The following is a 22992-nucleotide window of genomic DNA, read 5'->3' on the forward strand; positions in this document are numbered from 1 at the left end:
GAAGAGACTAGGTTTGTAGTCACTGACAAACTGGAATTTTTCAAGATCAAGGGTGAATTTTACTACTTTGTTTAACTATCAGGCTTAGAAATCTTTTCAAAGATAGACTAGATACCAGACCAAAGTCAGAATCTGATATGTCTCTCCTATCTCAGTTTGATCCTCCATCATACCTCATGAGGGCAGAGATATATGGTACTCAAGTAGGTTAAGGAGTTTAGAGATTTGAATAAATTAATTCCATATATTTCAAGGCACGAGAAGCTATTACCGTCTACTTTGTACTCAAACCCAGACTTCACTATTAAACCTGCTTACAATGGTGGTGCCATTATAGCCCAACACCCTCATAATTATGAGCTGGAGATCCATAGACAACTGAAAGATGAGAGATACTACAGGCAAATAACCAATAACCCAGTACAAAATATTCAAGAGGAAATCCAGCCTACCACATCCAAGGATTTGAATGAGGTTGTTATCAATGAGAATGATTATGTCTTTCGGAACAGGACTCCCCAAGAACTCTGGTCATTTACACACTCCCTAAAATTCACAAAAATCTTCACAAACCACCAGGAAGGCTAATTGTTTCAAGAGTGTGGATAAAGTATTGGAGGTGATTTGTAGGGTTATAGACCATTATATTAAGAAAGAGGGCCCTAAGATTCGATCTTTTGTGAGAGTCAGTAAACAGTCTGTTAATGACACAGAAGGTGTAGAATATAATGAGGTAGAGGATACTCTAGTGACATATGATGTTGAGTCTCTATACACTAATATCCCTCAAGAAGCTATTGAAGTTATAAAAAAGGTTATCAGGAATGAAAGTATTGATGAGGGTCTTACACTATGGAGTTAGCATCCATTGCTTTAAAGAAGAACTAATTTACGTTTAAAAATGAGTATTATGAACAGAAGAACGGAGTGGCGATGGGAGCTTGCTTTGCCTGGAACATAGCCAACCTGTACATAGGGTAATCTGAAGCTAAAATAATTAATGACGACAATAATCCATTCAGTGGGAAAGTAAAAGTATAAAAATGTTACATAGATGACATCTTTGTGGCATTGCATGGGACTGAAGACAAACTTTTACTGTTCAGCAAATGGCTCAATGAACAGAGCCCAGACTTAAAGTTCACCAGGAACTGAAGCAATATGGATATCAGTTATCTGGATGTCTTAGTAATACAGAAAAGATGAAAACTGCATACTACCCTTTGCAGGTAACCAACTCACTCTAACTCATTACTCAGATACACTAGCCACCACCTGCGTACACTAAGGGACAATTTTCCTTACGGACAGTTTCTGCAATTACGCAGGAGCTGCCTCTTATAGGAAGATTACTTTAGGGAAGAAGAACATCTGAAAAGAGATTTATGGAAAGGGGATATCACAAGAAATTTATTAGTAAAGCACTCAAACGAGCTTGGTTTTATCCAATAGAAAGATTACTTTCTGCAGAAAGTAAAAAAGAGCACAATAACAGGATGGCAATGGTTAGCATTCTTTCCTTTCAGCAGTAACATTCAGAAGATCATTAAGTGTCAGTGTCCATTAATACAAGATGTGTGTAGAGAAGCACCAATGTTTGACTTTAAGAGGAACAACAAATTTAAGAGGCTATGTGGTGAGAGCACACAAGGAAACCAATTTGAAAAGTGACATTAGAGCCCTTTGGGGTTTACCCAAAATGCAAGGCCTCTGAAAATGTGGGTGGTGCATAGCGTGTCATTTTCCTGTGGACACCATAGTTTTGACTACTAAAACCCCAACATTCACCTTAAGGAGTTTTTCAAGTTGCAATGCATGCAATGTGTTGTACATGATCAGATGTTCAAGCAATGATATCTATGTTGGCAAGACATCACAGAAGGTAAAGCAAAGAGTTTGTCAACTCACCAGTCGGATCAGATGTAGAGTAGAGGGGGCACCTTTGGTCCGTCATTTCTCCGAGACGGTGCACACAGAGGATGCCATATACTGGCAGGGATTGAAGTGGTCACATTGGATACTCGAGGAGGAGCAATCTCCACTCGTTTGGAACTGAGGCAATGCAAATGGATGGACTCGTGATGTTACCTTACAGATGGACCTAATGACCAATGTCACTTACATAGACTTTCTGTGTTACAAGTATAGGAGAATTTGCCTATGATTTCTATGAGATCTTCTGGCCGATGAATTACCAACATCAGGTTTCTTGGACTATTTGCTAACACTAAAGAAGTGTTAGGTTAATGAACACATAATTTATCATACAGACCATGCACACTATGATGCACACATTGCCAGTATTATGCTCAGACCAATACATCACATAATCAAACTCTGTGCATGCAAGGTGCACCATAGTGACTCTTATTTAATATGAGGATATTCTTCCAACAGGGGCAAGGTGAATGACCTCCGATAAATAGACTATGGGCCATTTGTATGATGCTGTTTTGCGATCGCAAACACTGCGAATCGCAAAAATACGGTGTTTGCGATCGCAAAAAAGAGTATTCCTATGTATCAAAGTGTTCCGGTGCGCAAAAACGGTAATTGCAAATTTAGCGATTAGCAATTTTGCGAGGCATTGAATCTGCGAATAATTTTGAGAACTCGTAATCAGCGACACGTCATTTGTGAAATTCGCTAATAACGTGCTCGCCAATTGCGAAATCGCAAAATGAAATGCATGAAAAAATCGCGATTTGGGATTTTGGGAAATTCGCAATTTTGCACATTGCAATTACCACCAACTCTGAGCAGGTGGTAACCAGGTGCACCCTATTTAAAGAGGCCCATAATGCCACAGGGGTTTTCCACAATGGCTGGGCTGTATGTGATAGCCAGGAGGCTGCGAATCACAGCTCCTGCACAGAGAAGGAGACGCCAGGAAAGGATCTTCAGAGCGCGCATCATCCTGTCCCGGTGGACTGTGGAGGAGATCCATGTGAACTACAGGCTGGACGAAGACAGCATCCTGGACTTAATAGAGGAGCTCAAACCCATACTAGAACACCCCACATGCAGGACACACACCATTCCCTCCCATGTACAGGTCCTGTGCTCACTGCACTTACTGGCATCAGGGAGTTTTCAGGGGGTGATAGCCACTGCAGGAGGGGTCTCTCAGAGTGCACTGTCGTGCTTCTTCCAAGCTTTCCTTGATGCAACGGTACAGAGGCTGCATCACCACATCCAATTCCCCAGCACACAACAGGCACTAGATCAGACCAAGCAGGAGTTCTACCAGATAGCCCAATTCCCCCACGTAATTGGCTGCATAGATGGGACCCATGTCGCTATCTCCTCCCTCACAGAATGAGTATGTGTTCTGGAACCGCAAGTTCTATCATTCCCTGAACATACAGGTAGTGTGCAATGCCAAACATGTCATTACTGACATTGTTGCTAAATACAGCACACATGACTCATTCATTTTTCGCCACAGTAGAATTCACCGACGACTCACAGATGGGGAGTTTGGTGAGGGCTACCTGCTAGGTAAGTGCATGGCTTCCAAAGACATAATCAGTAAATCTCAGAAGTGGCAGGACAACGTTTAACCTGATTCTTGTCACCCTGCAGGTTACAGTGCGTATGCTGTACGTGACTACATCCTGACTCCGTACCTGAATCCAGCCACTGCTGGGGAGCGGAGGTATAACAGCACCCACAGAGCCACCTGCTGTGCCATTGAGAGAACATTTGGAATCCTTAAGAGCTGTTTCCGCTGCCTATATACGAGTATAGGAGCGCTACAGTACAGCCCCAAGACATTCTGCAAAATCGTGGTCACATGTGCCATGCTACACAACATCGCCACCAGGAAAGGCACCCCAGTGGAGCTCACAGATTCAGACTCATCAGATGAGGAGGGGCCAGCTCCACGATGCAGACCAGCCGGTGGTCTTGGTGCGGCTGCCGGCCGCCAGAGACGAGATGAGATACACAGAACTATTTCTAGGTGAGTAATGATGACACAATGCTACAGATTGGTGCAAAACTGTATTTTTATTTCCGTGAGTGCAGGAGCATATCCGTCACACAGCCTGACATGCACACAATGTGAGTCCAAATTGCTTGCACATGTTAAACACACAGTGCAAGTCTGTTGCTCAAACATGAGTCAAGATGCAATGGGTTGCCTCATCCATTGCCATGTGCCACTGATGACAATTCATCTTCTGTGGGCATGGCCTGTTGCCCCTCACTCAGGGTGCCCACTGCCCTCCCCTGAGTCCTAGGCAGTTCTTCCCTGCTGTGCACTCCGACGTCTGTCCTGGGGAATGGGTGGAGTGATGCTGCTCCTGCTGGATTCTTCCTCACTCTCCAGTGAGCTGAGGGGTCCTGTGCCACTTGTGGCTGTTGCCTGCAGCTGGTCCATGGTATGTGTGACCTGCACCAGGCCCTTGGCTACATCCTGGCAGCAGTGTGCCATCTCATGCTGCATGCTGAAACAGCAACGTGCCAGTGGACAGGCGGTTCACAGCTTTTGTGTATATGTCCAGGCGAATGTGGAGACGTTGTCTCTCCCTGCGCCTGGCTGTCCGGTCTCTCCGCATCTCTGAACACAGTCCTTCCAGTGCACCAGTCATGCCAATGAAACCCTCCCTCATCTGGGTCATGTTGTGGTTGTGTGCGGAAAACTGGCGCTGTATTGATTTTAATGCCTTTGCTTGCAGACGCTGGTCTTTTAGCATGTTTCCTTCGAGCCCTGCAAACACCGTGTCTTCACCTACAGCAGCTGTGCTTGTGGATGGCTGTGCCCTGCGCCTGGAGGAAATTCCTGAACTAGGATGGACAGGGGACAGTGCTGTGTGCTGTGCTGCACGCTGGCCCTAGCCTGGATGATCTTCTCCACTTGTGTCCAGTGGACCTGCCTCCAGCGGTGGTAGTGGTGGTACTATGAGGCACCGTCTGCGTGTCACAGGGATTGCTGGGCTGCCTTCCTCCTGCTCCTCTGGTCTTCAGTGTGGGATGCATCCTCCCCTTCTGCCATTGATTCCTGTGTTTCAGGTGGTGCTGTGAATGTAAATGCACACATTAATTTGGTGTCCTGCCTCGCATTGGTTATGCAATAAATGTGTCAGGTTTCTAGTCACATGGGTACTATCTGTCTGTGTTTTGCCCCTCCTGAATAACTCATTCTGATTCTGCCTTGCTGGGTCTCACTGCTCCACTGTTTGGTGCATACGACTACATCTCCCATAATGCATTGCTGGGTGTGCTTGTTAACATGCACTGGAGTTGCATTCATGTTAAGTGCCTGGGTCTTTCCTGAGTGTGTGAGTGATGTGGTGATGTCTCAGGGGAGTAATAGCATGCGTCTTACCTTGTCTGGTGTTTGGGGGTTCGAGGCTGTCCAGGTCAGCCACGCCACTGACACTCTCCGGCTGCAGGGTGCCCTCCACCAACTCCTCAAGAGGTGTAGAATCAGTTGCAGTGGACGTCCCACCACTGGTCTTTTTTGCCTCTGCAAGCCTTGCTGCCACCTTTTCTTTGGATGTTTGGCGCATATCATACTACCTTTTGCGGAGGTCCTCTATGGTGCGGTGGGTCACACCAATGGCATTTACCTTCTCCTGTATATCAGCCCAGATGTTCCTTTTGCGTGCCTCTGGCACACGTAGGGATTGCTTCCCAAACAGGACCGCATGGCTGACTACCATTTCCTGTATGAGCACCTCCAGCTCCCTTTCACTGAACTTTTGCTTCCTCTTTCTGGGATTCTCCCCCTGCTGCTTCTCCTTCCCCTGTGTATCCATTTCTCCTTCTCTCAGTTGCAGTGCACAAGTGTCTCAGCTCTCCTCCCAGCCTCTCACTCAGCTTCTGGCACTCAGGTGCAGCATGGGCAGTCACACTTCCTGGTTGTTATGTCATCATGCTGCACCTGAATTGCCGATTCTCAGATTTGCGATTCCTTATTTGCGAATTCGCAAATAATGAATTGCATAATAGGTATTCGCATCAATATTCTGCGAATTTTTGGGAATTGCTATTATTTTTGCGATCTTTTATTTACATCAGGTTTTGCGATTCTCAGAATGCGATTTGCTAAAAATCGCATTTTAAGAATCGCAAATTCCGATTTTGATACATATGGCCCTATATAACTTGTTTTTTCTGTCAATGGGCACAATATATATTTGAGAATATTGTACGACTCAGGTACTTGGCAGACCTAGTAAGGCATAGATGATAAAGTCTGATCTGCTGCTTTTGGAATGGAATGTAAATAAATATTGTTGATTGGATTGCAGCCATGGTGGTTGGTAGTACATTATGTGCACTATCAGTAATGGGTTAATGATAGGAAAACCGACATTGGCCCATTGGATGATTGAGTTACATTTTAAGGATGTGTCATTTTTATACACCAAAGAAGATGGCTAACAGTTAACAGCCCAGTCATTCACTTTATCTGCAATGATGTCATTTTCAGCCTTCTACAATCATTGCAGTGGCATGTCGGAATGAGTTTGATACTTCTACATTGGTAAGTCCAATACTCGATTGTGGCTCTGCAAACTAAATGTTTTGAATGTAACAGTTTTTACTGAGGAATGTATTGGAATTTTTGCAGAACTTAACTTGGACGGGACTATTAATGAAGGATATCAGCCCTAGTTGACATTGCTGGTACCACTTAAGAGGTGTGTCAGTGTGGTCACTACACAGGGTGCGTGTGTTTGCATGAAGTATTGCCCACACGGAGGTCAATATTGGTTAATGCTTCCTTTATAGAGTGATAAATATGGTTCTTTGAAAGACCCATGGGTGAGAAAACATCAGGGTACGTTAGGCCTTTTTTGGTATTATATGTCTTTTGGGGAGAAGACCTAAGGATTGTTTTTTTATCTTGTTTTTTTTGTCTTTGTTTTAGGAATTTTAATCGCGTGACTTTTTGTCCTTATGAAACATGAAAAATAAACATGGGTCGATACGTTAAAACTACTTCCACAGTTGCTCGTGAAAATTCTGTGTTTCCCTAGGAGATACATTAAATGTATATATAGGATCTCTGCTTCTACCGTGAAGTTATAGGCAACTCTGGGATTTATTCAGTGTCTTGGGTGATGTTGTTTTGTATATGTATCTGTTCTCTGAGCACTGAGTCTCCTGCATTAATTTTGGAACAAGATATTGTTTAGTATTGTATATTGTTCGTGCAATATAAATGTCCGAATAATTTGCACACTAATTATAGTTAGGGGTGGGCGGAATTTGCGGAATTGCGTTACGCAAATCTCCGCGAAACGGTAAAAATCTCCGCGAACACGCAGAAATTCCGCGAACACGCGGAATTGCTTGTTCGCGATGCTTTTTTCCTGTTTGCAATTGCTGTTTGCGTGCTCGAGGAGAAATATCTCGCGAACATGCATTTGAGAACGCGAACAAGCAAACATTTCGCGAAATCGCGGAAAGCATACTTTTGAGCAATCTCGCGTTCTCCGCGGAGCGCGAAATCACGCAAATTTCGCAAATTCCGCGAGCGGAACGGAATTTGCCGCCCAGGCCTAATTATAGTGTCCTGTACCCTATCTCTGTGAATATTAAGGTTGATAAATTGATTTACACAACTCTAAAGCAGATATAGAAGTGTGGTGAATGAGTCCCATGGGACAGTGTTTTTTGGTTCTTACATTTACCCTGGCTCTCGTGAGCCAACAGGGTTCTCCTGGTGTTTTATACAAGTACTTTGGGCAGCAGGAAAAGTTTACATCAGGGGGCAATGAGGAAGGCCTCCGCACAACAGCATTTGAAAAACAATGCGCTCAAAAGTTTTGGCTCTGCAACAGACTAACTCACAGGTCAGTACAGGGCACCATCTGCTGAAATACTAAAAAAAACTTGACAGATACTACATTTGAGAGCACTCATCTTTACATTCTGTCTTTTGTACCAATATAGTCCATTTAATGGTTTGAAACTCAGTCTGAGTAAGCCATTGTCAATACTTATTTAATCTCCTTAATCGACTTAGTTATATGTGGAACACCTCTCTATATAGTTCTGAATCACAATCTACACGCTTGTTTCATATGCTTGATGTGCCCCTTTATAGATCAACTATATAAATGACATTGTATTTGGAATTTTCTTTACCTTTCTAATGTATATTTTCAATTTTAGTTCACATTGGTGGGCTGTACAGAGTGTGGACATGATGGTACCACATATATTTGTTTTGAAGTTTATGATGTCTCAGATATGTAAAGATTCTGTTTTCAAATAAAAAATATTTAAAAAAGAAAATGTACAATCCCCATGGACTGTGGGACACAATGAAAAATTGAAAGTGTTTTTGAAAAACACAAGGAAGCAGATTAAAGTAGTTAAGCTCTCCACATAGTAAATCACAGGGAAAAAACAAAAACAATGGGGCCGATTCACAAAGCTAATCTGAACCAAAAGTCTAACTTTATGGGGCATATTTACCACAAAGTAGTAGAGCATGGCGTTAGCCTCCTTGGCTAAACGCCACGCTCCACCACTTCTAAAACGCAGGGCTGCACCATATTTACAACAATATGGTGCAGTCCTGCGCTGATGCTAAATTTAGCAGCCTAGCACGAATGCAGGCCCCCTTGCACCATAGTGCAAGGGTGTCTGCATTGAGGGGAAGATTGTTTATGTGCAGGAAGGTCTTTAAATGGCGTTTTGTCATTTCTATGTGTGTTGCGTCATTTAAAAAAAAAAAGATTGTCTATGTGCAGGAAGGGGCAACTTCCTGTACATAAATAATCAATGGGCTGTTGCCATTTCTGTGTGTGCTGCACAATGCAGCACACATGGAAGAAGCAAAAATGTAGAGAAATAAAGCATTTCTACTTGTTTCGCCTGTTTAAGACCAGGTTTTCCCTGTTCTTAATTTCGGCGCTGCCTCCTATTTACGCTGCCCTTGTAAATAAGGGGCAGCGTCAAAATCAATGCGTGTTTCTATGGAATGCCCAACGCAACACCCATTGCACTCCCCTTTCATGCTAAGTACAGCGTGAAAAGGTGCCTTATTTGCAAGGAAGCTTTAATCCACGTTATGTGGCTTAACGCTGCCTTGTAAGTAAGGCGAAGCTCTTATCGCCACAGGAACGTCACTAAAAGTGACATTCCAGTGGTGATTGGGGCTTGTAATTATGCCCCTATGACTTTTGGTATTTACAGAAGTCATTTACAACTTTCAGTATTCACAATAGTAATTTATGAGTCGTATCTTTACGCCTGCACTCGGGGCGGAATCTCCGCACCCTAGCTAGAATCTCTGCCGCCGGACGGGAATATACACAGTTGGGCGGAGCCTCTGCAGTCCGGCCGGAATCTACGCATTCGGGGGGAATCTCTGGCTTGGGCCGGAGGGTCATTGTCTTCAATGTTAAACACATGTGTAAGTGCTTTCCACCCCCCCTCCAGCTGAAACACTGCAGCCCAAAAGCCAATCACAGCCCTGCAGCAAACATAAAAGCAGAGCTAACACATACAAACCTTTCAACATGTCACTGAATGCGTTTGTTGCTGTCCCTTGCCATGCGCTAAAAAGATTTGAGGAGGAGAAGAGTAGAGTGGATTTTTAGACAAAGTATTAACTTATTTGGGATGTCCAGCCAAGATGTCAAGGTCAGATACTGTTTCCCCCCAGATGTCATAATGGAGATGGTTTGTGAGTGGGAAGCAGGAACTTGACTCTGTGAGCTGTCACTCCCAGCCTATCTCAAGATCCTTGCTGCTCTCCATTTTATGCTACGGTGAGGTTCCGTGAGAATCGTAATGGCACATTTTGGGTGTGTTCGAATATGGACGAGTTTGGTATCTACGAACTGCAAATGACGAGTTTAGTGGGTGTACGCGTTTTCGCTACGCTACTATGTACGGTTCGTCTCATTCCTGGGTATGTCTATCTGAACCCTTGGGTTCCATCTTAGATACGGCATCCATTTTGTTTCTTGCCCTCAAGTAGCCAGCGAACGGACACTGTCCGCTTCGTGACCCTGGGATTTCCAAGCTTTCGTGGAGGACACGTGTTCCTTTGAAGGTGTTTTTATGATGAGGGGGATGACACGGCAAAGGCAGATGGCTCCGCTCGAGGCTCATCTTGCCGTGCCAGTCTATTGTTTCAGTTATGCATGCATTAGGCATGAGTCCTTTGATCCTGCAATCGAGTTTCCGATATTGCTCTTTACACTCTTTTTCCAATCTGTTGTGCATCCTTGTTTTTCCTTTGCATCTGTTTCTGTCCCTTCTCCTAATTCGTTTACAGTCAGAATGGAATGTGCTTAATGTGGGGATAATGTGCTTTTACAGTTGGGAACCGGCAATGTTGCTGTAATTATGTTCCGGGTTTCTGAAACATGAATGCGACCCTTTTGAAGTTTACTGTGGGAACTGAGTTGTAACCTTTTGTTCGTCATGTTGTGCAATGACGAAAATGTGTATAAAAGGAGCGATCCACTTGTACAATTTGAAGCAGTCTCTCAGAACCTACACGTTGTGTACTTCTTGCGATTTCTGTATCCCTGCAGTAAATAAACGCTGATCTTTGACGTCACAGGAGGTGTCCCGTGTCTCTGTGTTTTGTACGCCGGAACAGGTAACCCACGAAGGTTTCAGGTGTTGTCCCCTGGCACCGCTGGGCCTTAGAATAGCCCAGTCCTTCAGTTGGCGCCCAACGTAGGGCGACATCAGCGGTACCGGTCCAAAGCCCGGCGATCGTGGGGAACTTCGTGTGAAATCTCCGAGGGAAGGTGCACCCCGCTTCATCGATCCAGTTTTCGAAATAAGTGGCCCGAAGACTTTTCCCGCGAAGATTCCCGCCTCCTGACGGCTGCGACGGACTGATGCCCTGACTGTCGACCTGTTTTGGCACCTGGCGTAGTCCTTTGTACGGCGAGACGATAGACGGGCCTTCCTGGTGACGCCATTGCTCTTTCAGTTAAGTATTTGTGGGTCGCTCCCAGAGTTCTTGGTTAAACCTGGTTGTTTGCATGGTTCCATTGCATTTGTGGTTCTTAGTTGTTGGTTCTTAGTTGTTGGGTTTTATTTGACGATTGCAATTGCCAAAACCGAGGGTCTTGCATTTTTTTTGCGAGGACATCGTAATTCGATAGCCCTTGAAGTTTGTAAACTCGGTTAGTGTGCACGATGCCTGGCCGTAGTACTTTGTTTGGTTTCCTTAAATGTTGCAGCACGGATTCCCGACTGGAGGATTCATGTCCGATACCTCCAGTTGGAACTCCAATTTATGAGCTCTATAGTCGCCACGGAGTAGGTCCTATTGTATACAATGAATATTGGATTCGTTACACTAAAAATGATGGTGTTCTTAGTTGGCCATCACATGGTAGTTTCGAAACTGCAATATTAGATAATCTTGAAGCTAAATTGTTTAAAAAGAAGGTTAGGCCGGCCATGTTTGATTCCTTTCGGTTATGGCGTAAAGAGGCCAAGCAGAAAGAAATCAAACAGATTAAGAAAAATAAGAGAGAAGGTGTTATTACGGTGATGCGAAATGCAGAACAGTATCAGCGAGACAAAGACGAGAAGGAGCAGGAAGTTTGTGCTAGACTTCATCATATGGCGGTGGATAAATGTTATCCGGTTTTACCGTCTAGTCCTGATAAGATGGGAGAAGAAGCGGTAGAAGATCCCATATTGTCTTATCTATTGAAATCACCACCTCCCTATGCACCAGATACTGTGGGTCCTGTGATTCCTCCTGTTCCTCAACCTGTTGTTCTGGTGGCTGCTGGTCAGCCTGTCGTTCCTCCTGTTCTTCCGAATCCCCTTGTGCCACAAATTGTTCATCCTCCTTTACCCGCTCTTTTTCCTACTGCTCCTTTGCCAGTATCTCATCAGCCCAATCTTGTTACTACTCCCGTTATCCCGACTACCGCTACTGCTTCTACGTTTACTTCTAATGTCGTTGCTCCTGTGCTTTCTTCTTCTTCTCCTTCCGTTCGTAGTCGTATATTTAATGCTGTCGCTAATCTCTATTCTCCACTTTTCGGACCAATACTCGGGTCTGATCTTTCTGATGTCGCTCAGAGGCGCAGTCAAATTCCTGATGGTAGGGAACGTGAGTCGTTAGTGAAAATGGCGCGTAAATGGATTAGGCATCCTGCGAAGTACACTTCGCGTATAGTTTTTGAGACATTTTCCCAGTTCAATGAGCCCACACAAAGATTCGTGTTCGAGGAAATGTGTAAATCCTTGAGAGAAGAGTGGGATAATGAGGAGGTAGACAATGTACCGCCCGAGATCACTGAACTTCAGAATCAGTTTTCGACTGGTATGATTGTGGGTGGTAATGTCCGACGTGCTTTAGAGCGTCTGTTATCTTTTCGATCTACAGTCCAACCTCGAGCATTGTTTAAGGACGAAACTGAGGAGCGGACGGCTCAACCTGGTCAGTATCCTATGCGGGAAGTTCCCCCAGTATGGATGCCAGGTGATCCTGCTGCTAATCCTGTTGTTCTACCACACTTTCAGAGAGTTTGGATACACCTCCCGTGGAAGCGATCGGAAGTTTTGCAGGTAAAACAAACTTTGCCTGACCCCCGCAAAAATCCCGCAGGTTATTATAAGGAGTTGTCCCAATTAGTGGATGCTACTGTCATGAACCTTGCCGATATCGACATGTTGTTTGGTAACGTAGTCCCTCAACCGATTTGGGCGAAAATCCATCAAGAGAACCACGCAGCTGAGTTAGGCGGTGATTGGGCTGCTCTTGCGGCGGCTGATGGACGGCAGGTTGGTGGGGCTAAACCTGAACAGATCATTGAGAATCTGCCCCAGAGGATAATTACACTTATGAAGACACTTATGCCAGCAATACGCGTTAATTGGGACAAATTGTCTGCGTGCAAACAAAAGAAGGGCGAGAGTGTCTCCGATTTCTTTACGAGATTTGAGGAGGCATTTATCGATCATAGTGGTCAGGATATGAGCTCTGAGGGAGGTCAGCAATTGTTCGTTGATAAATTTGTATCGAATTTGTTGCCTGAACTAAGCAACAAGTTGAAGAATTCTGAAAGTTCGTGGGCCGTTTCTACTACTGCTCAGATATTAGCCACGGCCCAATACTACGAAAATAGAGAGAAAGAAGAAAGCGAACGCGCAGATAAGAAAATGAAGGATCTTAAAACTAAGGTCTTGTTGCAGCAAGCGTATCCTCCGCGCTCGAATCAAAATGACTCGCAACAGCCAAATCGATTACAATCGCAGTTTTCTAGATCGCAGTCGCGTACTGACTCCTCTACACCTCGCTCTATGTTGGGGTATAATCAATGCGCATATTGTAGGGGTGAGGGCCATTTGAAGTTTAATTGTCCAGTTTTGCGTGACCGAAACAATGGTGTTTCGGCTCGAGGAGGTCGTAGTGGTCCTCAACAAGCGTCACGTGGTAGAGGTCGTGGTGTTACTCAGAATCAGACTGAACGTTTTGCCACTTCATCAGACTCGCAAAATTGCTTTGATCGGCGCGATCCATCGTCTGGTAGATCTGCGCAGTATCATGTGGACGACTATTATGTCGAGCATGATGTTGATGCTGATGGTACTTACTAGGACAGCCATAGACAAAGAAAGGGAGTAGTATCAGTTCCGGTTGATCAGAGAGGGCCTTATGTCGCAGTTGCCACATTGGGCGTAGTTGAGCCTTTTCTGTTGGACACTGGTGCAGCGAAAAGTTCCATCATGCATTCGAAACTCCCTGGCGCACCTTTGTCTGGCTTAACGAATGTTTCCGTTGGATTCTCTGGCGCCCCCGTTAGCAATCCAGTTTCTAGCCCTTTGCCCCTTACAATTGGGTCTCGTGAGTTAGAAGCTCCTTTGATTTTGACTACTGGTTGTGGTGAGAATCTTTTGGGCCTGGATTTGTTGAAGCGGTTATATGCGACTTTGTACTGTTCTCCCGCGGGAGTGGAGCTTACGTTGGGTCAGAGAGTGATCTCTCCTATGTATTTGTCGACTGATAAGCTCCCACCGGAATTGAGTTCTCTTCCTGAGTGTTTGTGGGCAACAGGTCCCAATGATGTAGGCCTGTTGGATATACCACCTTATGTTGTTCAATTGAAATCAAATGTGCGATTGCCGCGCATTCCCCAGTATCGTATCTCTCTTGATGGAGAACGAGCACTATTGGCGATCATTTACGATTTGATCGATAAAGATGTTATTGAAGAAACTCGGGGTAACGTGTGTAATAGTCCTGTGTTACCTATTTTGAAACGAACTGATCCATCCAAGCCTCCTGTGTATCGTTTTGTTATTGATTTAAGGGAGGTAAATAAAATTGTTATTCCACAGTTTCCCGTGGTGCCTGACATTACGGCTTTGCTGACTCTGATTCCAGCTTCTGCATCATGGTTCTCGGTAATTGATCTGAAGAATGCTTTCTTTAGCATTCCAATTGCTGAGGAAAGCAGAGATCTATTCGGTTTCTCATTAGGTGGTCGCAGTTTCAGGTTTAAACGCGCACCTCAGGGCTACTGTGAGAGTCCATCGATCTATAGCCAAGCTCTTAAGAGTCAACTTGATGCGTTTGTGTTACCGGCTGGTGCGGCCTTGATTCAGTACGTTGATGATCTGTTGGTAGCTGCTGACACTGAACAGATTTGTAGAACTGCTACAGTATCACTGTTACAGCATCTATGTGACTTACATCACAAAGTGTCACCTTCTAAACTACAATATTGTTGTCAAGAAGTCACCTATCTAGGTCACTTATTGTCAAAGGCGGGAAGAAGGTTGACCCCTGAAAGAATCGCAGCAATTGCTCGAATGACTGTGCCAATAACTCAGAGAGATGTGCGTGCCTTTCTCGGTATCACGTCATACTGCAGGCAGTGGATTCCGAACTTTTCACTGTTAGCGAAGCCATTGATAGCTCTCACGTGCAAGGATGTTTCGACTCCTTTGCCATGGACGGTAGAATGTCAGAAAAGTTTTTCTGAACTACGTGATGCGCTGTGTTCGGCTCCTGTGTTAGGTAGTCCTGATTACAGTAAGCCATTTACACTATACGTTCACGAGAGAGAAGGTTGTGCGTTGAGTGTTTTGACGCAACAATTTGGTGGTAAGCAGCGTCCGTGTGCGTATTTTTCCGCGACTTTAGACCCGGTAGCTAGAGCGTTGCCAAGTTGCTTGAGAGCGACAGCGGCAGCTGCGGTGTCTATTCGACAATCCGCAGGTCTGGTCATGGATAATATGCTCATAGTGATGGTTCCACATGCAGTTGACACTCTCCTGAATCGGACAAAAACTCAACATCTGACGAGTGCAAGGTTGTCCGGGTATGAGTTGACACTTTTGGCAAGTCATATACAGATCAAGCGTTGTAATGTGCTGAATCCGGCGACATTGTTGCCGACTATTATGGAATCAGATGATGTACCACCACATGATTGTTATTTACGAACTGAGGAAGAAAGGAAGGGTCGGGTGGACCTGAAAAACACTCTATTGACAGACCCCGATGGCACATTGTATGTTGATGGTTCATGTTTTAAGTTGCCGAATGGTGATGTGACGACTGCGTATGCTGTAGTGACGTTGAGTACGGTTGTGGAAACTGCGAGATTGAGTCAGAATTCAGCGCAAGCGGCAGAATTGATTGCATTGGCAAGAGTGTGTGTTTTATCTAAGGGAAAGCGAGTGAATGTGTTTACCGACAGTCAGTATGCGTTTGGTGTTGCACATAGTTTTGGTCGATTGTGGAGAGAAAGAGGATTTATGACATCGCATGGTACGAAGATCCAACACGGACAGCTCGTGAACGATCTTTTGGATGCACTTACATTGCCTAAACAGGTGGCGATCATTAAATGTAGTGCGCATCGAAAGGTTACGGATGACGTTGGTCGTGGTAATGCATTTGCGGATGAGATTGCTAAAGAAACGGCTAAGAATCTTGTAACCCGAATGTATGTTACGAGTTCAGTGAGGTGGCCGACGGAGACTGGTATGTGTGAAGACACTGTTGAGAGCGTGAAAGCAATTCAGAATGAGGCCACTGAAACTGAAAAGATCAAGTGGAAAGAAAGCACGGGGAAGTTAGACGCGCATGGATGTTGGGTTGACTTGTCAGAATATCAGAGGTGGATGTTACCGGATGCATATGTGCTAGCTGTTGTGACTATGGCTCACGGTTTGTCAGACATTAGTGCGAAAGGTATATGTAAGTTATTGTCCCCTGTATGGAAGAACGATGGTATTGCTAAATGTGCTGAGAGGGTGGTTAAGAGTTGTATGGTGTGTTTGATGCATAATCCTGGCAAGGGCACCCCCACTCCACCCGGTCATTTTGCTCCTCCTGCCTGTCCCTTTGAGGTTATCCAACTGGACTTCATCCATATGGAGAGATGCAATAATCTGAAGTACGTTTTGGTTGTGGTTTGTGCGTTCTCCAGATGGATCGAGGCCTATCCTCTTAAGGATAATACTGCCCTGTCCACAGCGAAAGTCCTACTGAAGGAATACTTTCCTCGGTATGGAATGCCGCGGATTGTGTGGTCAGATAACGGAAGTGAGTTTGTGGGAAGTGTGATGCAGAGTGTGTGTAAGGGCCTTGGAATTCGACAGAAATTCCATAGCGCCAATCATCCCCAGGCAGCGGGTTTGGTTGAAGGGTACAATGGTACTCTGAAGCTGAAACTTGCGAAGATACAAGCTACGACTGGTTTGTCATGGCCTGATGCCTTGCCTCTGGCTCTCTTATCAACCAGAGCGACTGTGCACTCTCGAGTAGGGCTCAGCCCATATGAGATTGTGTTCGGCCGCCCTGCGAACATTTGGGGAGTCCCGAGGCCTAAGGCCTTTGATAGTCTTGAGTATCCAATGCTAATTGATTATCTTCATGATCTGACTGCTAAACTGAGGTTAATTCATCAACAGGTCTTTGAAGCTTTACCGGCACAGACAGAGGGTCCTGGACATCGGCTTCAACCAGGTGACTGGGTTGTTACCCGCAATTTTGGCAGAAAACGTAACTTGGAGCCGAGATTTGTGGGTCCCTTCCAAGTGCTGCTGGCTACAAGGACTGCAGTTCGGTTGGAAGGCCGGAAGAACTGGGTGCACGCCTCCCATACCAAGAAGGTCCCGATCCCTTCACCAGCAGACAGTTGGGTGAGAACTGGTATTGCGGCAACGGAAACCGAGACCCCTCTATGCTTTGTGCCGTTTAGTGATGCTCAACCTGTAAGAGACAATTCATTGCAGCCAGACACATCTGTTGAGCCGTCAGTTTTGGAGAACTCAAGGTCTGCATTGTCATCTGATCGACTGAACACTGTTCCACCAGTTGAACAATTATTTGAAGAGCAGACTCGACCTGGAAGAAATCGATATTTTCTTCGCTCACGTGACAAAGACTAATAAAATTTTTCTTATATTTTCCTTTACTGTTGCCACGAACATTAAGAACAATTACATCCTTTTCTGATTTTTTAGTTCCTTTTTATGTGTGCTCTTTACAGCTAAGAGATTTTTATTAAGTTGAGTGTTTGTTTAAAAAAACCTATCATCCGGGTTAACCGTAGGGCCGTGCGGGTACTCCTTTCTGTTTAGCAGGTTCCTGACACTAGGTCGGTTACTTTTTGTCGACTCCTGGGAACTCCTGGGAATTGATAATCGCTACTCAGAACGAAGGGCGTCAAGGACGTCACGGACGGTTTTTAGAGGATGGCATTCTCTAAGCTGTTGGAAGTAGAAAGGATGTCGGCGCAAAGATCAAAATTGCATAAGATTATACGAACGAAATGTTTTTTGTTTCAGGTATTCCTGCTGTTTCTGACTGTATCTATGCTATTGGTGGGTGGAGTGTATTTTGGAATACAGTCGTTATTGCCTTCCATTTCACCTACTTTTTCTCCTAAACTAAATTCTATTACCACTGTTTCTCCACATTCCTTTCATCCTCTGCCCCAACATGAACAGGTTAGACTTGCGGAATTCATGAATAATTCCTTCGTTCAACTCCTACATCAGCATCAGTTGGTGATGAATACTACCAATTGTTGGGTGTGCGGGTTAATGCCACATACCATGGATAGGGGTATTCCGTATTTGGTTCTTCCTTATAGCTCCCAAGGGTCAGCTCGAGCATTCCAAACTATGTTCCGTAGTGCACTAGATTCCTACCCCAGTCGAGAGCCACGCTCTGCAAACTTTGGTCCTGGGCCGTACCACAAGCCTTTGGCGATAGCGATTGCTGATTTAGATAGAGATATTTTTGATGCATCGCTTATTCCAGATGAAGAGGTGTAAGCCTATAAAGATCTGAGTGAGGCTGAGTATAGTATGTCAGTGGGTGATAGACAGCTTAAGAGCTCGTCTCCAATATGGATCGTACCCCACCTCGGTAATTTCTGCTTGAAAGGTCTTGGTCGAAATCCGAGAGCACAACTTGGGGAGAGTGCTTGTACTGATACGTATGTTCTACCGATGCTCTCTTCCCCTGTTTTCTTGACTGCCAAGGGTACCTATTTCGTATGTTATGAACGTGCATATACATGGTTGCCCCGTGACTTCTCGAGTACCTGTTATATTGCGAATCTTTTGCCACCAACTTTTACAGTTGCCTCAGACTATCACAAGACTAGAGTTGTGAGAGGCGTTATTAGTGAAGAGGACACTGCCGGTCAAGAAGCAGGAGACTTCTTTAAGGGTTTCTTGCCGTTTTGGGGACCTATGGTTAATAGTAGGAACCTGAGACAGTTGACCCGTGTGGTAGAGTCGACTGCTAACATAACTGCGAGTGCTCTTGGTAATTTAACAGCAGAACTTCAGGCGGATAGACTTATGACGTTGCAGAACCGTATGGTTCTAGACGTTGTTCTTGCAGATAGAGGTGGTGTGTGCAAAGTGATCCATTCAAGCTGTTGCATTTTCATCCCTGACAACGCTCCAACTGTTTACCAAGCCATCTCGAAGTTACATAAGATCTCTGAGTCCATACACATGGACGAAGGTGGTTGGACACTTCTAGGATGGTTTTGGGGCCTGATATCAACTTGGGGTTGGAAGATTCTGATGATCGTAGGGGTTGTTGTAACGTTTTTATTCACGTGTGGTCTTTGTGTGCAGTGTGGTCCTGCCTTATGTGGTCTTTGTGCCACAACGTGTATAAGAAGGCCATCTGTTACCAAGGAGACATTGATGGATAGAATGATGTTCCAGCAACAACTGAACGATTTGATGAATATCGAAATCGATTCTGATCTCGACTAGTGCTTGCCTACATGAGGGCAAAAGGAGCGTCTGAGGTTCCGTGAGAATCGTAATGGCACTTTTTGGGTGTGTTCGAATATGGACGAGTTTGGTATCTACGAACCGCAAATGACGAGTTTAGTGGGTGTACGCGTTTTCGCTACGCTACTATGTACGGTTCGTCTCATTCCTGAGTATGTCCATCTGAACCCTTGGGTTCCATCTTAGATACGGCATCCATTTTGTTTCTTGCCCTCAAGTAGCCAGCGAACGGACACTGTCCGCTTCGTGACCCTGGGATTCCCAAGCTTTCGTGGAGGACACGTGTTCCTTTGAAGGTGTTTTTATGATGAGGGGGATGACACGGCAAAGGCAGATGGCTCCGCTCGAGGCTCATCTTGCCGTGCCAGTCTATTGTTTCAGTTATGCATGCATTAGGCATGAGTCCTTTGATCCTGCAATCGAGTTTCCGATATTGCTCTTTACACTCTTTTTCCAATCTGTTGTGCATCCTTGTTTTTCCTTTGCATCTGTTTCTGTCCCTTCTCCTAATTCGTTTACAGTCAGAATGGAATGTGCTTAATGTGGGGATAATGTGCTTTTACAGTTGGGAACCGGCAATGTTGCTGTAATTATGTTCCGGGTTTCTGAAACATGAATGCGACCCTTTTGAAGTTTACTGTGGGAACTGAGTTGTAACCTTTTGTTCGTCATGTTGTGCAATGACGAAAATTGTATAAAAGGAGCGATCCACTTGTACAATTTGAAGCAGTCTCTCAGAACCTACACGTTGTGTACTTCTTGCGATTTCTGTATCCCTGCAGTAAATAAACGCTGATCTTTGACGTCGCAGGAGGTGTCCCGTGTCTCTGTGTTTTGTACGCCGGAACAGGTAACCCACGAAGGTTTCAGGTGTTGTCCCCTGGCACCGCTGGGCCTTAGAATAGCCCAGTCCTTCAGTCAACGGGGTCATTCCAAAGGGTCTCCAGTGACCCTGTGGGCATCTCTCAGGCAAGCCTGTCCAGGTGCTTACATCAGGTACTGAGTTGCATCAGTACAAGAGCCCACCTCCACATACAAATGCCCCCTACACTGGACAGGAGACACACGCTAGATAGGGATTTTTACCTCATTTTCTGCTTCCCACGTGTGCTTGCTGCAATTGATTGTACTCATGTGGCTCGCCACATTACACACATCTTCTGCAACAGACACCAATGGCATTCCATCAATGTACAGGGTATTTTTGATGCCAGTGGTAGATTCATTGATGTGCATGCAGTGTTTGCAGTCAGTACCCATGACAGCTTTGAATTCCGCAGGTCACCTCTTGCCTGTTGGATGGCTGCGGGAGAATTTGGTAACATGTTGCTGCTGGGTAAGTACCAAGCACAAAACATGTGTGATATGTATAAATGTAGTGTATAAGTGCTATCTCCCATAAACAACCATTTTACAACAATATTCATCATGCCACATACACTGCCTCAACAAACACTGCATGTACTAAAGTACAGATCATGTACTGTACAGATGCAAGAGGGACATGTAATCAAGGCCCCTAATTTCCCTCCTCAGTGATGCTGGGTATGTACTTCCCCTCAACTCCTCACACCATGCCACTATACCTCAGCGTAGGTACAATAGGGCACACATATGAACTCGAGCCGTCACGCAGCATACTTTGGTCTACTATTGTCGCGATTCAGATATCTTGACCATACGGGGGGTGCTGATGTACTCCCCTGAAGTTGTGTGCATGATCATAGTAGCCTGTAGTGTCTTTGACAACATAGCTTTAAGTCATGGCTTACACACACCCCAGGACCCTCAGCCATGTCTGAATCCGGGCAACTGGGCCATTGCACAGAACAGAGGGCAGGGGGCAAGTACGTGATCAGCTTGTTGGCACTTTTTCCACCAGAGCAACCTGTTGTGTTATGGACAAAATGCGGTTTGCAGTCTCTTGTCAAGGATGAAAGCTGGATATTTACAACTCTGTCCAAAAATTCCTTCCTGAGACTACTTTGCAATCCGCACTCAATGTGTGTAAACCATAGCTGTTAACAGGAGTCAAAAGATTGGTGATCCAATATGTCATGTACAGATGTCAGCAATAAGTGTTGTCAATGTCTCTAAGGAATCCATTGCTTCAGAGGATTAAACATCTGTTTATGCTTGAGACCTCCCAGGACCTTTTGACAATGGGTGCCTGATTCACAGAGGGACCTGCCTATTGCATTGTGGAGTATTTGCCCCCAACTGAAATGGCTCACCCACAACTGAGGGGCCCCCACCGTGAGTGATAATGAACTTTGTAAATCAGGTCCTATGTGTATGGAATACACAGCACTGCTTCCATCAAATTTGCCGTAACACTATAGTCAACTCTGAGATGAGTGCAAAATATGGACTACATCTACCATGATGCAAAGGAGCAAACTCTTCTGGGATGTGAAGTGTCTGGTCACACCATTATCCCTGTCCAAACAGATTTTAATGGTCTGTCCACCTTGTTTTCTCAGGTTTTAATGCTCCATTTAAACTCTGTTATGGCTTATTTTCGGATTGTGTGCTACGAATGCAGAGCCTGCGCTCCTCATGTGTAGCCTCCGCTCCGCATGCAGAGAGTACACAATCGGGCTAGAGATGTCGGAAACGGGGCGGAACCCAATCTATTCATAAAGTAAATGATGTACAGGAAGTGGTTTTATGTTGTTATGAACATAGCGGTCCCTCACAAGCACAATGAGAAAGAAGTAATGAATATAGAAATGCAATTAGATCTATATTGTGCTGTCCAGACGTACAGGAATCCTTTAATGTAACAAAAAATCTTATTAGGACAAACAATGAAGTGGGAACCAAGTATTGCTTCGAGTGAGACACAAACAAAACAGAAAAGGCTCAGAAAAAGCTGGGTGCTTGCAATAATTTCAACAATTCAAGAAGCACAAATCAAGGACAACACCATTACACATTGGGAAACAGTAAGTATCTTTGTGTTAGGGTGTCAAGCAGTCGACGACTTTTCGATCCATACGTAGAATTGAGGATCATCATCAGGACATTAAGTTACATGCCTGAGTGATTGCCTTTTGAATAATGGGAAAAGAATAGAAGGGAGAAAAGGGAGAGAAGAGATGTAGAGTTTAAATAGAAATAACCATTAGCTGAAATCCATGTATTTCTAAGGAGTGAGTGATAGTTGGTGAAGACTTAGAGTTATCACTTGCTCAAGATGAATGGCGGTGTTGAATAAACAGGTAGGGATAACCAGAGAACCTAGAAGTAATGCTTAGTAAGTGGCGGTGTAGAAAATAACTATGGTAGCGACATCATATAATTACCGTGGATATTGGCCTACAGTGACACGAGATGCTTGAGTGATCAGTAACTCATGTGAGTGCCTGTAAAGGATTGATAACAGCGAGCGGTTATGGAGTGAACTAATGCTTGGGTGCTTAGCGGTGAATTGACTTTTGGTAACAGCGACTATCTTAACCAGAACTCTTGTGAAGAAGGTTCAAACACGAGAGTCAACTTACCCACTGCACGGTAGGGATGGTCTGCAGTGCGGTGAAATCGGATGTGTAGATATTCTTGTACGCCTAATTTAAGAAGCGGATATAGTGAAACGGAATTAGATCCAGGTATTCTGGTCTTGCTCTTGGGAGGGAGTGGAATAGGGGCACCTACCAGAAGTAAGGGGAGATCTGCATCAATATGCAGGGATCCACGAGGAGTAGCAGAATCCAGTCACTCATGCAGGCGTTCTAGAAAAATTATATGGAA

At 44.9% G+C, this 22992-nt stretch overlaps 1 protein-coding gene across 3 annotated transcripts in view; it reads left to right on the forward strand.

Annotated features, from left to right (window-relative positions):
* The window catches only part of LOC146785778 (uncharacterized), a 124399-nt gene that overhangs the window by 99072 nt on the left and 2335 nt on the right, over nt 1–22992 (forward strand). For 2 of the 3 annotated variants that reach the window (XM_085633643.1, XM_085633642.1), the window contains exon 4: nt 6443–6496. The exons of the other annotated variant lie outside the window; for it this stretch is intronic. In XM_085633643.1, the coding sequence (XP_085489769.1) occupies nt 6443–6496 (54 nt within the window). The remainder of the gene's footprint in view (nt 1–6442; nt 6497–22992) is intronic. 3 annotated transcript variants of the gene reach the window in all.

Source organism: Triturus cristatus, chromosome 11, assembly GCF_964204655.1.
Source record: "Triturus cristatus chromosome 11, aTriCri1.1, whole genome shotgun sequence".
NCBI classification, from domain to species: Eukaryota; Metazoa; Chordata; class Amphibia; order Caudata; family Salamandridae; genus Triturus; species Triturus cristatus.